This window comes from Phaethon lepturus, unplaced genomic scaffold, assembly GCF_000687285.1.
Source record: "Phaethon lepturus isolate BGI_N335 unplaced genomic scaffold, ASM68728v1 scaffold45850, whole genome shotgun sequence".
Classification (NCBI taxonomy): domain Eukaryota; kingdom Metazoa; phylum Chordata; class Aves; order Phaethontiformes; family Phaethontidae; genus Phaethon; species Phaethon lepturus.
The window spans coordinates 1-14044 of NW_010514964.1; the positions used below are offsets into that span (position 1 = coordinate 1).

A 14044-nucleotide genomic window follows, 5' to 3' on the forward strand; every position below is an offset into this window, starting at 1 on the left:
CTCCGTCCTGCTCCATAAAGCCACGGCCTGAACGGCCGGGCGGGTGCCAGCTCTGTCGCACGCCATCCAAAAAAAGTTGCCCGACCCCTAATAGCGCCTAATTCATCCCTCCATTAGCCGGCAATAAAGCGGCGCATCTCGCCGCGCGGGGCGGATTTGCGTTGCCTGGATCGGTTGCAGCCGCCGCGTGGCCCCGCCGCTTCAAAAAAGGGATTATTAAAAATATTCGTCCCCCGTTCCCCAGAAACCTCACGTAATGGCTTTTTCATTTTGAGCGATGCGTTCACACGCCGCTTCTCAAACAATCTGTCCCGCTCTGGTTTTGCTTAATGCTCGGCAGCGATCGCGTTACGGTTGCTCTCCGGGCGGCTCTCTTCCCCCCACCCTGCTGCAGGATGTACCCGTAAAACGCAAAATGCATTTATTCATGATTTTCTAAATTGTTTCATTTCAGAGGTTTACAAACGAGGACCACCTGGCGGTTCATAAACACAAGCATGAGATGACATTGAAATTCGGCCCTGCTCGAACTGACTCAGTCATCATAGCAGGTATGTGGCGTTCAATCCAGGCCAGCGCTGAAAATGGTGCACATTAATATAGCATGACTGCAAGATTAATACCGGGGACCAGATGCACTGAAAAACGTCTCTACCTCCCATAAAAAGCTCTTGTGATCTGCATTTAATCAGGAGGAAAGGAAAGCCAGAGGCTTCCAAGTTTCTATTTTTTTTTCTTTTTTTTATAGTAGTATCAGGTTTTGTGGGGGCTTGGGGTTTTTTTGGGGGGGGGGGTAGCTCTCACGCTTTTTATTAAGACTGGGAGATTTATGGACAAAAGGTCTTTCACGTTTCTGCATGTGCTTTGAGGACGATGAACAAAATCTGACAAACCCAGCTTCCTCTCCTCAGCCCAGGTGTCAGTTTTCTTGAGCTTTTAGGCTCGCAGTTAATAAATTAAAACACCATCGAGCGCACCGGCTACTGCCGAGAGTGCGTTTGCAGAGCCCAAATGAGGCGCTCTGGCAGCGCACGGTCAGTGCAGCCTTTGTAAGATTGGGGGGGAAAAAAAAAACCCCGTATATTGTTGTCTGGCAGCAGATCATTGCTGCTTACAGATAATCTCCTGCCTTGTCAGTCCCCTTTCTTTTGGGCTTCTTAAAAGGGCCTGAGGTTTGTGTTACCACTGGATGAAAAGGCTGTTGCTGAGAAAAAGAAGAGAGGAGGAAATGCTTTCTGAAGCCTTGAGAGTTCCTAAGAGGAAAGGAAGCATATGCTGCAACCTTTTCCCGGGTTCATCTCCAGCCCAAATTCGGTGTTGAAGTACGAAATAGCAATTCAGTTGGTTTCTTAAAGCCTTTGAGTTAATTGCAGCTGTGGGTAGAATCGTAAGAGAGCTTGCGCAGCCTTTGCTGGAAGGGCAGGAAGCTTCTCCCAAGGGAGGGCTCGCAGAGACAAAACAGGCTCCCAGAAGGAGAATTAATTTCAAATGGGATCAGGCTAATGGGAGTTGATGGTGAAGAATTTGGGGCAGGGGCTGAAAAGAAACCTCAGATTCCTAAAGGTCATTTTTCCTTCGGTTCACTCCCTTTTCTAAACAGAGTTCACAGTGGGAGGGTTAGCTTTTGCTTGATAAACCCAGGGTGTAAACTGGCCAGGTGGTGATGGGGGAGCAGAAATGGGGTACGGTCCCATCTCCAGCCGAAGTCCCATCTGCTCTATCAGGGATGCAGCATTAAAAGTCCTCGTCTCTGCAGTTCCCAGAGGTGTGTACTCGTGCACGCAAACTCTCCCAGGTAAAACCGTGGGTGGGACGAAACACTTCAGTTTTAGCACAAGGAACAGCAGCGAGGGCAGGTCTAGCCCCCTCTCCCAGCTCCCTTGGGCTGACGCTCAGTGCGTTTCTCTGGGGTAAACCACGAAGGAAAAAAAAACCAAAAAACCCAAACTTCCTTCACTGTGGTCAGTGCAGGACCAGCCTATTTCACACAGGCTTTCCCTGCCTGCGGTCTTGATGGCAGATAGAGCTGCAGGGGCGTTCGCCAGGGCTATAAAGCATGCTGGCTTTGAGCAGTGAGATCTAGGGCGTTATTGCCCTACATTCCCAATGACCTTTTATTTTTTTCAAGCCACCATTTTGTCTCTGGGTTTTCTTGTTCTCTCCCTCCCTCTTGCTTTGTGCCGAGTCCAGGGCAGCAGCCCGTGTGTTAATGAGCAGGAGGATTCAGCGTACATCTCTTGCCGTAACTCTGCGGTTAAGCTAAAGAGAGTCGTAAAGAATTGTTCGCTCTCTGCCGGTTATAGCTGGCAGCAGAGAGCCTTATTTAAATGGGAACGTGCGCTTCTGGGGTGATGCCGTGGGCGGAAGAGCTGCTGCAATTCCTGGAGGTACGAACCGGAGAAGGGTAGGACAAGGGAGGTTATACGACTTTGCTTTGCGGCATTGTGAAAACTTCTGCCGGAGATTTGGGCCCCGGGCTGGCGTGCACGGCTCGGAAGGACATTGCTAAATGGGGAATGGTCCGAAAAGAGCCCTGAGAGCCATTAAAGCACTGGAGAAACAGCCTCCTGCTGAGATCTTTAGTTGACAAAGTTTCTTGGTTTAATGAAGAGAGATTTGGGAGGAACCAGAGCGTGCTCAGAGGAGGCCTTTGCTTTATTAACAAAACCGATAGGTAGGGTTTGAAGTCAGGCTGGAAATAAAGCGTAGTTCTGCGACAGCAAGGCGAAGCAATCGCCAGCGTCGCTCCCCAAAGGCTGTGGGAGACTCTCCACCGCCGACCGGTTTGAAATCAAGTGGGATGTTTCCCGTAGACACTTCAGCTCGAGCACAGCTACTGCGCTCGGACGGGGAGTACCCAAGCCAAACAGCGGATGTTTTATGCAGGAGGTCAGGCTAAACTGTCCCAGGGATCCCCTTTGTGCTTAAAAATCTATGTGGTTTTCTGCCAGATGGATTCTTTCAGTGTAACGTGCTCGTGCCGGGCTCCCGCTAGTACCTGGAGTCCTGACCTAACGTCACGCAGAAAAACGAGGCTCGCTGGGAGCGGGGAGATTTCTTTCTGCTTTATAGCCTGGGTGATGGCCAGAGAGATCATGACTCAACATGTTAATATGGTGGAAAACGGGCCCCGGAGGGATTGCTTTGGACAGTGGTGGTAATTATTAGCACTCCCACGTAGCCGTCTGTCCTAGGATGCGCATTAATGTACGGAGCCGGCACAGGGAGGGAAGCGACTCTGCCCAGCTCTATTCCACATCAGCAGCGGAGCTGCTCCGATCAGCCGTTTCGCCTCTCATCACCCTGTATTTTTAAGATCTGCTGCTTCGGGGAGATCAAACCCCGCTGCTTTCCTTCCTTGCAGCAGCAATTCAGCTGAGGACAGGCAAAACCCTGGGGTGGGAGGGACAGGACACGACCCACAGGCAGGAATTTCGCAGAAATCACTGCATGCCTCTCGCTGCAATGATTCTTTCTTTAAACAGCATTTCCCAGAGAAACAAAACCAACAAGGAGTTATTTTCCCCTTTCTGAATTGTCACTTGCTTTGCAAACGCGACGCGTGCCTTAGCAGAAAAGCACCCAGACCTTCACAAAACAGAGGCCACATTTGCTAGGGGTCCGCAGGGAGGACTAAAGTGGTTAAAATGAATTTTCTAGCCTCTCTTTGACCGATGCTTGGTGTAACAACCCAAACAGATCAGACTCCGACCCCAACTCGGTTCTTGAAGAACTGCGAAGAAGTGGGACTCTTCAACGAACTGGCCAGCTCCTTTGAGCACGAGTTCAAGAAAGCTGCGGAGGATGACGAGAAAAAGGCAAGAGGCAAAGGCCGCCGTTGCCGTAAAACTGAGCTGGGGGCTGGAGGGGGGACGGTGCTGTTCTGATGAAAGGCATATGTTGTAGGGTAACTAAGTGTGGTCTCGGATTTAATATGCTGGCTTGAATGGGACTTTATTTTTTTAACTGGGGTGACTTTGGCTGGCTATCCTGCAATCCGAGGCGTGGTGAGAATGGATTTTAAGGGTTTATTATTCCTTTGGCTTTTCACTTCAAAAAAAAAAAAAGAAAAAAAAAGCGGTACCCAAAATCCCTCGCACCTTGGGAAGGAGATGCAGGAAAAGAGCAGGAGTCTCTTAAGTGCTCAGGATCTGAGAAAAAAATCACCCAGAGCCTCCTTGGGGATCAAGATCCTTAACGATGATGCCTTTAAGGTGCAACCGACAGGGAAGAGACCTCGCTCAGCCGTGTGCCTTTAGCATTTGGTCGGTGTTACGGTATGTGCAAATAGAGAGAGGGGCTCCATGGAGGAGTGAGGCTTTTTCGAACAAAGAGCTCCCTCATATGCAAGTGCCATCGATTCAGGCTGCCCCTGCCAACTCGGGAGCGCACAGGTCTGAAGGACAACGGGATCTCGTCAGATAGCAGCTAATTAAGGACTTTTCTCCCCTCCCTTTCCAGGATCTGAGGAGCAGCAGATGCGTATTGGGCTCTTAGACTGGCACATACATTTACTAAATTGATATATGTATGTACATACGCTCGCAGTCAGCGGCGCTGCTCGGAAATAAACTGCAGGAGCACAGCCGCGTAAATCTTCGCCGAGATGGGGAACGGAGGAATTCAGAATTAAAACTGAAAACTGTCTTTCACCCGCTCTCCTAATAACAGGGCTCTTTAAAGCATAAATTGATCTCTCTCATTGGTATGCCGCAGGGCCTTGTCGGGGCTGCGTGGCATTTTATGCTCTGAATTCCCTGCCTTTTGTTCTCGTGCAGCCCAGACCCCGAGTGCTGGGAGAAGGTAGCTTTTCGTTTGTGGTTTCACATACAAATGGTTGAGCAGCCCACAGTCTCGCCAGTCGGTTTATATGTAAGACCACCCATCTCCTGGGCTGCGCTACCTAATAGCTGCAGCTAAGACCCTTAGGCTGTTAGCTGTTTTCCTTTTTTTGCTTTAGGATGACTGCAGTCTACATATTTCCGCCGGCAGCCAGGCGAACGAGGCGGCGTGAAGCTTGGAGTGGTTTCAGGCGTTAGGGAAAGCGTTATCCCTCCTAGAAAATCTCTGCGCAGGCGAGCTCCCTGGCCCAGATGGCTTGTCGCCCGCCGAACCTGGCCAGTGCTGCCTGCTGCATTTCTGAGATGCTTTCAACATTTGGCCGCATTGAGCCCAGTTGCTGCTGTTGTGTTTTGTCCTCCAGTTCCAAGGGTGGTCTCGACACCAGCATGTTAATTAAAAACATAGGCACAGCAGGGGCTTCCCTGGAGGCACTTTAAGTGGTTTGAAACTTTCCTGCATGTTAATCCCTTCTCTTTTGTGATTCCCAGTGTAACATCTCTGCTTAAGAGGGCAGGTAAATGGTTACTGCACATACCCGAGCGTCAGTCGGCGCAGAGCAGAGCCACTGGAGCCGCACCCCGCTCGAGAGCAGCGAGAGCATCCGTAGATGCCTGGATTTACCCTCTTGCTGCAATTTTCCCTCCCTTGAGGGGACTTAAAACACAGCAAAGGAGGAGGTTTAGGTTAGACGCTGGGACAAACTGTCAGCAGTCGGGCGAGGGAAGGAAAATGCTGGGATTGATTGTGGAGGGAGGGGAGAGCAGGTTGGACAAACAGCCGTCAGGACTGATTTAGGGAGAGTTTCTCCTGCCCTGGACGGAGGGAGGGACCGGGTGATTTGCGAGGTCTGTCGGAGCCCAGCTGAATGCAGCATCCCGCAGTCGGGGTCTCGCTCCGGCGCGAGCTCCTCCGGTGCTCCCGTACGCCATCTTTTCCCAGGTCTTCTCTTTCTCCAGGTCTGGGGAGGGGAGAGGTGGCTGCTCAGTTTAGTTCCCCGGCCTTGTTGTCACCCTGCCCTTTTCCTGTGCCCAGCAAGTCGTTAGCCGGTTAAAATGGGGCACGTGGCACTGCTGGAACCCAGGGCGGTGGCACGTTGCCAGGTTCAGGCATATGGTTGGGTTTTATTTTAATGGGGCGCTCATAGATATTTAATAACTTGCATGGCTCTTTGTTTGCTTTTGATAATCGGGTAATAAAATAATTCAGGCTGATTTATACAATGCTTTACAGCTCGTCTGTGAATGAAAGTGCCTTCTGTAACTCGCAGGCATTTGGCTTTGTTACCTGTTCTCCTTAGCAGAACCCTTTTATGAAAAAAAACCCAACTCAAAACCTAACCCATGGAAAGAATTGTGTGTGTGTTACTGAGAAACCACAAAATGGTGCCATCTGGGGCAGAGACCGTTTTCCTAGGCCTCCGTCTCTGTTTGGACGGGGCCGGCGCGGCGCTGCTCTCCGCCTCGGGCTCCCAGATGCTACTTCAGTACAAATAAATAATAATAATTTGGCAAGAGCTCAGAGCTGGAGCTCTTCCTCTGGGAGCAGCCGAATGTTTCACAAACAATATGAGCTAATTGTCCTTTCAATCCGTGGCTGGTTTTCCTGCAGAGTGCCGGAGCCCTGGACATGTCTCTGCCCTCCACGCCGGACATCAAGATAAAGGAGGAAGAGCCGGTGGAGGTGGACTCGTCCCCGCCGGACAGCCCTGCGTCTAACCCGCAGTCGCCACGGAACAAGGAGAAGGTGGGTCTCCCTGACCGTGCCCTGCGGAGATGTTGGCATCTCCTTCTCTGGATGAAAACAACCTTTTTCTCCACTTGGCTGCCAAGGCCTGGTTTGGGCTTGTGACATTCCCCTCGTTTTGAAGCTTGTGTGCTAAAATACGCGTTCGCTGCCCTTGGGTCTCCCCGTGGATTCAGCGAACGCAGAAAGGCTTGCTGTTCGCCCTGGGAATGCTTTTCTGGCAAAGCGAAAGTGCCAAACAAGTAACGCGTCCTCTCCGAGGCCGGCTCCCTGTGTCCGGGCGGGCTGGTGATCCGGAGCGGGTTAGTGCAGGTGACACCGTCTCCATCTGAATAACTTCCCGCTCCAGAGACGCTAGCTGGGGCGGGAGCGGTAATTCGGAGAGGGGCATTATTTCCCAGTGGCTGCTGCAGGCAGCAGGAGTCGGAATTTCTGTGCCCTGTTCCCTGCACTGACATCAAATCGGTGTAGCTTTGGGTAAGTCGCTCCCCTCCATGCCTCAGTTTCTGCGGCGAAGGTGCCTTAATTTTCACCAAATTGCTTTTAAGCCGTCAGAAGGAAGAGGGAACCAGGTGATTATTAAGCTAATAAGCAACAGCGTGTCTCCTTTTGTCTGTTGGTCCCCTTCAGGAGATCACCTCCAAGCCTGTAATCATTTCTACGCCTACTCCGACCATCGTGCGTCCGGGCTCGCTGCCGCTACACTTGGGTTACGACCCGCTCCACCCTACGCTGCCTTCCCCAACCTCTGTCATTACCCAGGCTCCCCCTTCCAACAGACAGCTTGGGTAAGTACGGAGGAGGGACACGTGCGCTGAGGTTTTTCTCCCATGCCGTCAGGCTTCCTGGGCAGTAATTAGTTACCTAAATAAGTTCGTTGATTGTCAGAACAACTGAGGTGCTGCGATTCCCGCTGCGGCTGCTTGGGCATAAGGGCCTCGTTGCAACACCGTCTACAAAAGCAGAATGGGGTGTAAGTGCAGAAAGCAGGAACTAATTGTTGCAGTGTAACGAAACGAGGCAAAACTCACCGCGGGGAGAAATTAAACCCGATCCCCAAACACATTGACATGACACTCGCTGTCTGCGACGGGAGCGCAGCCTGACTGGGGACTCCCGAGTTGCTTTTGCAGCCTGATGCGGTGGAGAGAGCTCTGCTAAACCGATGGTAGGAAATTGTCTGGATCTTTAATGGCTTTGGGATTTTCTCAGACAGCTGTTGCCTCTGAAGTGTAACCTCTTCTGCAACCTGCTGGCCTCCTTCATGGTCAGCTTCCGCCTCGGGAGCTGTTTGTTTCAGCAGATCTAATGACCTGCTCCTTTTTGCCCCTTTAACAATCTGGATCGGAGGCTCCAGAGCACTCGCCGCGGCGGTTATGAGCCTGCCACGCTGCTAGGTAGCTCTGGCCCTGCACATAAAAGGAAGGAGCCTGAAGGATGCAGGAAACCCATTACAACGAGCCCTCGGGAGACGTATATTTAGCCCCACTTCTCTTCTTTGGTGTCGGGATGCTTCTTTTTTGCCACGGTCCTGGCCTCTTTCTAATTACCCCTGTTTGAGGCTGGCTCCTTACATTAACCAGACCATTTTTTTTGGCTGTCAGTTCATATTTTTGTGTGTGTTTTTGCTTTGACCCTCTGGCACCATCAATCCAGACTTCCTGACGGAAAGTTTTAAATCCTGTCTTGAGGCATTAAGGGGTTAAGTGATTGTCCTGGGGTTTTGAAAGGGCATTATATTCCTTCTGTAACCCTGCGCAGGCAGAGGCTTGCGAGGCTGTTTGGAATCGAGTCCTCTTGCGCTTGGAGGCACGAAAAAAATCAGAACTGGAGTAAGCTAGACTTTAATATGATTTTATGTGCCCTTTGCAGCCCGTGGGGGTTCCATGGGATCCCTCCTAGAGCGTGAGAGTCGAGCGCGCTCTACGGAGAGGTCAGGCTGCAGCTTTAACGAGGGTCCCTGTGTTAGGGCCACGGTGGCCGTGGTGGGGTTGTCAGCGTGACAGAGATGGAGGGGAGGCTGTGACCTCCCTGTAACTCGGCTTGTTAGGCTGGGATTTTCAAAGCAGCCTGGAGGATTTGGGATGCCCAATAGAAATGAATGAGAGTCGAGCGTTCGCGTTCCCAAGGCAGCCTTAAAAATTCCAGCCTGAGTTATTGGCTTGATGAACTCCCCTCTCTGACCCACGTCCCCTTCTTCTCCCCACTCTGCCGTTACTCCATGCCAGCGCGGCTTCCTCCGAGGATCCCAGGCAGCCCAGCCTCGTCTGTCCCCTTCCCTGGGCTCGGCAGAGGAGGCAGCAGCAAATTCTTTTTCTCCCTCCCCCAAAGTCAGGCTCCCAGCAGCTCTTCTCTTCCTGGCTCGTCTCTGCCTCCATTCGGTTCCCTGCCGCGCTGTCGTGAGCTGAGGAGGAGCGGGAGATCAGCCTTTGCTGGCAGGGACGGTTTCCTTCCTCTCACATCGGCCAGAGCAGATCAGCTCCGGCTTTTCCTACGCTGTCCTAGAAAGGCTGAGTCTGGAGAGTCAGAGCTGGAGCATGGTGGGGTTTGTGATGCTCCGAAATGGAGGCGGGGGGTGTGTGCCTGTTTGTCACCACATGCAGAAATGCTGCCTTTCGCTGCAAAGTGATCCGCAATGGAAAAAGTTCTTGGTATTTTTAATTTGTCACAATGAGGCTCCGGCGCGATCTCCTCCCCCAGTCTGCAGCGAGCGGGGCCGTTCCCGTCTCCCGGAGCCGTTGTCTGGGCAGACGCAAGCCAGCCCTGCATCCACTCCATATTTAGGAGGTTTTCTCGGGACTCAGAGTCTGAAGCGCTTGTTAATGGAAAGCTAAATCCTTGCAAACACTCTCGTGGAAGCTCAGCAGACGTGGCTCACAGGCCGAGAACTGACTGGTAGGCAGGAGCAGCTGCCCGTCTGCCCGATGCCGGGCTCAGACCGGGAGGGCACTTCTAATCTCCCCGAGGAGGAGCTGTAGCAGCCCCTGGATGGGCTTTTATCTATATTCAGGTGGACATCGTGTCTGGGGGCTTTGGCAGACGTGGTGTTTTGGCCGACTGGCGTACGCCCAGGAGTTAACCTGGGCACATCGTGACGCTGGCACGTGCCGGCTGCCATGCCGTGAGCGTGCGGGAGGCTGAGTTCCCTTAACGCGTGCTCAGCTAGGCACCCGCCCGTTCAGAAATGGGAAAGTGAGCCCAAATTCACTAACCAGAATTAATTTGTGCTTCTGCCCTTGAGCTCATGGGGCTGCCGGGACAGCATAAACTTGAAATAATCCACCAGAACTTGAATTGTTGTTTCTGCAGGTCTCCCACAGGTTCCCTTCCACTTGTCGTGCAGCTTGCAAACGGACAGACGATGCCCGTCCTCCCAGGCCCTCCCGTACAGATGCCTTCTGTTATATCGGTAAGAGAAACTTCCAGCACAGCTCTGCGCGGCAGAGGAGGGGACAGCTTTTTTTCCCTGCCAAATATATGCAGACACTTCCATTTTCTAAAAATTAAAATATATCTCCCCCTCTGTGCAGTATAAGACTGGAAGAGGAGGAGGAGGAGGAGGGGGGCCAGCTCTGGCAAGGTAGTAATAACATGTCGATCACACTAGAGGGCAATAAGTCTGGAAAAAAACAAAGCCTTGCCTGGACAGATGGCTCATGCCATTGATCCAGGGCTGGGAACTGTAGGATCCCTGATTAGCTGCTTCCATTTGGAACAGCGTGCCTCAATTGAAACCATTCGAGCTTGCAGAGAACATGTTGGTCTTTGCAGGCCAGGAAAGCCGCCCTAACCTCGCCAGCGTGCTAAAGAGCCGTTTGAATATCAGCCTTGCGGGTTGTGCTTTTTGCATACGGAGAATTTTCCGTGGCGCAGAACTCACGAGCAGATTTGCCTGGTGGGTGGCTGGTACGTCTTCCGAGCGCTTCAGCTCCCGACCAAGCAGCCTGTGTGAATCCTGTCTGTCCTGCTGGGCATGTCTTTTGGGTTTTGAGTGAGTAATGGCCAAAGCCGCCTGCCTCGGGTAACAGGAACGTTGACGTCAAAGTAGGCAGATGCGCAGGTGGCTCGGCATAGCTTGTGGGCACGGAAACATCTTCGCGCCTCCCAGATCGCTTGAAACACGCCTTGCGTTCGTAGCGCTTTGCAGCGGCGTACCTGAGGGGCTTACAACAGCAAGCGGAAATTCTGATTTTTCCCCTCTTTGGGGAGGGAGAAAGCTCTCCACGGTTAGGAGGGGATGCTGTGACTTACCCTTGGTGTTGCAGCAGCTTTGCAATAGAGCTGGGCAGAGAACCAGAGAGGAACTCGTACCTTCCCGCTCCATCCGCTCTCCTGTACTGGTGGGAAAAAGCCCTCTGGGAGGGAAGGGAAGGAGGGAGGCTTTAGGGCTGCCCTCCTCCCCGTCCTCAGCGCTAGGCTGGTATGGTGGGGTGATTCCCAAACAGCCACCGTGGCCACCAAAGGAGTGGCTGCTGGCCCTCAGTGACAGTAGGCATAATTGATGGCAGTAGTTAAACGCTGAACGTTTGTCAAGATTTATAAATGTGCTTGGTCGGGGAATTATTACAGAGCCGCTTCACGGAGCGTGCTTGTGAAAGCACCTCAGCTTCCAAAACCCGTGTATTGCTTCCTCCCCGATAGCTGGCTCGGCCGATGTCCATGGTGCCGAACATTCCCGGGATTCCTGGGCCGCCCATCAACAGCAGCGGGTCCATTTCACCATCAGGACTTCCAGTGCACTCAGAAGCCAAAATGGTAAGTGTTCGAATAGATGCCGGGGAGGGTGTCACGTCCACAGTGTTGTCCCTGAGTCTTCACTAGCTCCTCCAGGAGAGACACTGTCTGGAGGCCTTTTCCCTGCAGCCTTCGCGAAGAGCCACTGCTGCTCCGAAATCCCGTGCTGCGTCTCCCCGCACCGATAGCAGGTGCTGCAAATGCCACCAGGAATATTAGACTAATCAGCGCTGCGGCTCTGGCAGGCAGAGCAGGCACGCTATTGTCAAGACAAACCTCAGCCCCATCCTAAACACGTCTGTTTTGTAAAGCTGGCGCTTCTAGTTCCAAGATAACAGATGGGCTGGAGGTGGGCTTGAGGAAGGCAGAGCCAAGAGATGTTGTGCTGTAATCCAAGGATCCCCGTAATGGTTTTACAGTAGACCTCTTTAACTAAAAGTTTACGAAAGAATTTTCCTCTCCTGGCTCTTCAGGGCTCAAACTAGGTGCATGCAGAGAGGGGGGAAGCAAACCTAAGCTCACCAACAAAAAGCGGCGAAACCCCCTGGGTTTTTGGCTGAGACAGGGTGGAGTCATTTGCAAACCCACCTCTGGCTGCGGTGCCGCGCACCGTTGCGGGTGCGTTGTCACTGCGCCCGTTGCACCAATTTAGGTGCAATCCAAATCCAAATCCGCAGGATTCATGGGCGGATCAGAGCTACAAGTGGGGGTGAGAGAGCTTAAACTCTGAGGCATGAAACAGCCGTCCTGCCCGGTGCCCCGAGGAGGAACGCACAAGAGGCGGTCTTGCTCACGCGTAGGTCCTTCCGCATCCCAGAAGGACCCCTCTGCGGGTGCTTAAGGACAGTTGGGCTCCGCAGCCTGTTCGGTCCGTGGTCTTCCTGCAGAGCCTGCCAGCTGGGGAGCGGAGCGGTGCCAGTTGCAGTAGCGATTTTGGGCTGCGGACACCTGTCCGCTTGGACCTAAGTTGGAGGCCACTGTCTGTCTTTGGGTAGGCCAGATGGTGATGGCTTTCGGTTGGATTCGAATCAGCCGCAGTCCCTGAAGAGCCTGTTCCCCGGTGGCCTGCCTCCTTGGATGGTAGAGGAGCTGGTTAAAGCCTTAACCTTAACCTTAACCAGAGGACAGGTCCACTGATGTCCTTTTCTCCTCCTTTAACAGAGGCTGAAGGCCAGCTTGACGGCGTCTTCCTCGCTGAATGGCAGCAACCTGGTGGCGGGCTCAGCCAGCACGATGGTGACCGCACGTCCAGAGCAGAGTCAGATACTTGTCCAGCACCCTGATGCTCCTTCCCCAGCTCAGCCACAGGTCTGCTGCTGCTTAGCCCACGAGGCTGGGCCGGAGGTGCTGCGGGTTTCTGGGTCTCGGGGAAAGAGGAGGAAAATCTTGCAGCTTCCTAGTTTGCAGAATGGGTTAAAAACCTTGTTTTTTCAGTGCCGCCTCAGCACTAATGCTCTCAAACACCACCAAGCATAAAACTTCAGCAACATGTTAATTTGCTTGACAAGGTCTGGAGTTCCGAAAGAATATTTCGCTCTCTTCTCCCTGCTCAATTACTGGGGTTAAACGCTCCCCTCTTAGGCAATCAACTCCACTGGCTCCTGCCAGCTAACCAAATGCCAGCCTTCCATCAGGATCGCCACCTGCTCCGTCAGTTAGATAGGCTTCCAAAAGTTTAATATCCATATGCTGCCTGACAGTGAGTACCGAAGTGTAGCTGCACGCCCCGATTGTGGCAGTGTAATTACAGAGCCCTCGCAGAAGCGCCGGCAAGGCTGTGTCTGCAGGGCCGTTTGCCCTTGCTGACTTTTCCTTTGTTCTCCCGAAATAAAACCGGGAAATGTGCAGTATTACGAAATCTTTTTGCACCAGTTGCCTCTGAGAGCTTGTTTAGCTGAAGACACTCAGGGAAAATTTAACCCAAATTAATTTTTAAAGCAAATCACCCACTCAAAAACTGTAATTTGTGGTCCGCGAGAGAGTTACCGAACCCAAATGGAGACGGCCCTTTGACCGTGCGTAGTTACGTGCGTCAGAGCGGGATCGAACGCTCCCAGCCTCGCAGCTGGGAGTTACCCTCCCTCAGCTGATACGTGGTCGCTGGCCGTGTGGGGAATCTCCTAAGTCGTCGCAGGGTGAAGTGCTTTTGAAAGTCTCTGAGGTGAGATTAAAAGGCAGGCTGTTTTCTCTGCGTTGCCTGTGGTCATTTACCACGTTAGCTCCTCGTCATGGAGGAGAAGAAACTTCTGCCGCCAGTTATATGCCGTTAGCTGACTGTAGGAGTTTGGGATTTAACGAATTCCCCTGACATTTGCGCGTTCACCGGGTTCAAGATTTCGGAGAGTTTGTGTGGATTGACACCTTAAGTTTGCAGGGCACTTCAGACTCCGCTGAGGAAGGGCTGCCAGAAGCGCCTGTGGAAGGGGCTTTGTCCCCAGCTCCCCCGTCACGGCCAGGGCTGCCCCGGTCCATCCCCACGGTGTGCCGTTCTGGCCGCTCGACAAAAACAAATCCCTTTTTGCCCCGGCCACAAGAGCTGGCGTCTCCTCTGCCAAACCTCGGTTACACCGGTGCGTCTCTGCCTGCCTGCACCGGAGCTTCTTTTCAGCATCTTTCTTTCCCGTGCCCCGTCTCCAGGTTTCCCCTGCCCAGCCCACTCCCAGCACCGGCGGGCGACGGAGACGCACGGTTGACGAAGACCCGGATGAGCGTCGGCAGCGGTTCC

The 14044-nt window shown here is 52.8% G+C and overlaps 1 protein-coding gene across 1 annotated transcript in view; it reads left to right on the forward strand.

Moving 5' to 3' along the window:
* Positions 1–454: 454 nt before the first annotated feature.
* The window catches only part of ATF7 (activating transcription factor 7), a gene marked incomplete at its 5' end in the record, with an annotated part of 18198 nt that continues 4608 nt past the window's right edge, over positions 455–14044 (forward strand). The window contains 8 exons of the mRNA XM_010294474.1: positions 455–551; positions 3700–3818; positions 6451–6585; positions 7216–7373; positions 9895–9994; positions 11227–11340; positions 12481–12627; positions 13957–14044. The exon at positions 13957–14044 is cut by the window's right edge and continues 137 nt beyond it. Of these exons, the coding sequence (XP_010292776.1) occupies positions 455–551; positions 3700–3818; positions 6451–6585; positions 7216–7373; positions 9895–9994; positions 11227–11340; positions 12481–12627; positions 13957–14044 (958 nt within the window). The remainder of the gene's footprint in view (positions 552–3699; positions 3819–6450; positions 6586–7215; positions 7374–9894; positions 9995–11226; positions 11341–12480; positions 12628–13956) is intronic.